At 39.8% G+C, this 1,906-nt stretch overlaps 1 protein-coding gene across 1 annotated transcript; it reads left to right on the top strand.

The window, feature by feature from the left end:
- Window positions 1-417: 417 nt before the first annotated feature.
- On the top strand, window positions 418-1,510 carry LOC111379948 (the record flags this gene model as incomplete). Its single annotated transcript, XM_023003388.1, has 3 exons — window positions 418-516; window positions 647-738; window positions 1,298-1,510. Coding segments are annotated over exons 1-3 (404 nt in total), but the record flags the coding sequence as incomplete, so codon positions are not given.
- Between the last annotated feature and the right edge of the window lie 396 nt (window positions 1,511-1,906).

Below are 1,906 nucleotides of genomic sequence, written 5' to 3'. Positions count from 1 at the left end.
CAGTTACCCTGATATGGAGAAGCTGACTTTGACCTTTATCATGGCCTCTCGCAACCTGAGCCCTTACTTTCAAACACATGCCACTAACTTTCCTATTGAAGCAAGTGCTTCGAAGCCTGACACTTTGGAGAGATTGTTGAAATAGGCTATAGAGTTTAGTGAATTCGATATTATTTTCAAGACAAAGAAAGTCCTTAAGGGGCAAAGAATTTGTGAATTTTGCAGCTGAATTTACTCCCATTCTATAAATGAAAGAGTAAAAAGAACCTACCGACCCTCCCACTTGGAATCCTTTTGTTGATGGCTCTTTGGGAGATGTCGGATATGGGGTAGGAATAGTACTGATTAGCCCGGAAGGACACAAGCTCAATTGCACTATAAGATTCAGGTTCAAGGACACAAACAACATGGCCGAACATGAAGCCCTTTTGGTCGGCCTTCGATTGGTCAAAGAGATGTAGGTTAAAAGGCTACTCATTAACTGTGACTCCCAGTTGGTTGTTAGCCAAGTTAATGGTAGTTTTTTAACCAAAGATAAGGGCATGGCCGCGTATCTGAGTTGGTTATGGAGTTTGTGCCAACTTTTGAAAGGTTTGAACTAATACAGATCCTACTTTATGAAAACTCTAATGCTGATGTCCTTTAGAAACTGGCAAGCAATATGGATTTCGAGTTACTTACTGTGGTCCCCACAGAGCACCTTTCATGGCCTTTAATTTCTAAGGTTGGAGAGGTGATGTTGGTAGAAGATGCCCATTATTGCGTTTCTACAAAATCACATCCTACCCTCTGACAAAGAGGAGGCACAGAAGTTGAGAAGACGAGTTGCACACTTTATCCTTTAAGATGATGTACTTTATAAACGAGGCTTCATTATGCCATTACTTCGTTGTATAGGTGGAGAAGAAACTACTTATATTCTTAGAGAGATATATGAAGAAGTGTGTGGCAATCACTCAGGAGGATGGACACTAGCACAAAAAGTATTAAGCCAAGGATACTATGACCAACCTTGAAAAAGGACACCCAACAGTTCGCTAGAAAGTGTGATAAGTGCCAGTATTTCACCATAGTTCAGCGACAACCTTCTCAGAAGCTGAGTATTGTTTTTAGGTCATGGCCATTTGCTAAATGGAAGATCGATCTCATTGGACCAATGCCAAAAGGAAGAGTTGTGCTTGTTTTTCTATTGTTACAATTGATTACTTTACTATGTGGGTCGAAGCCAAGTTATTGGCCAAAATAACTGAAGTGAACACCTACAAATTCTTGTGGAAAAAATCATATGTATGTTCAGCATTCTCCACTCAATTGTCTCAGATAATGGGCGTCAATTCGACAATAAAAATGTTAGAGATCTATGCAAAGAATTTGGGATTAAGAAAAAACTTTCTTCTCCACATCATCAACAAGCAAATGGGCAAGTTGAGACTGTAAATAAGACCATTAAATACACTTTAAGAGAAAGCAAGATGCCTCAAAAAGAGCTAGGATTAATGAGCTACATCAGGTCTTATAGGCCACTCAAACAACAAGTCAAATTGCAACTAGCCAAACCCCATTCTCTATGAACAATGGGACGTCGGCAATGAGCCTAGTTGAAATGGGTCTGCCATTTCGTCATCGTTTGCACTTCAATGAAATATTGAACGATGAGCTAAGATAGTGTGAACTGGATTTTCTTGAAGAAAGGAAAGATGAGCTCAGTCCAAGTTGGTTGTGTATCAAAGAAAAAGGATAAAGTACTACAGTTCAAAAGTTATGAAAAAAACGTTCCATGTGAATGACCTTGTCCTCCGAAGAGTATTATTGTCTACAAAGGTACTTGGGGTAGGAACTCCTGGGTCGAAATGGGAGGGCTCATATTGTGTAAAAGGAGAAGTTTGGCTAGGGACCTATCGATCAA

Source organism: Olea europaea, unplaced genomic scaffold, assembly GCF_002742605.1.
Source record: "Olea europaea var. sylvestris unplaced genomic scaffold, O_europaea_v1 scaffold20688, whole genome shotgun sequence".
In the NCBI taxonomy this organism is placed as follows: domain Eukaryota; kingdom Viridiplantae; phylum Streptophyta; class Magnoliopsida; order Lamiales; family Oleaceae; genus Olea; species Olea europaea.
The sequence above is the reverse complement of the archived record's forward strand: the minus strand, read 5'-3'. Positions and strand labels throughout refer to the sequence as shown.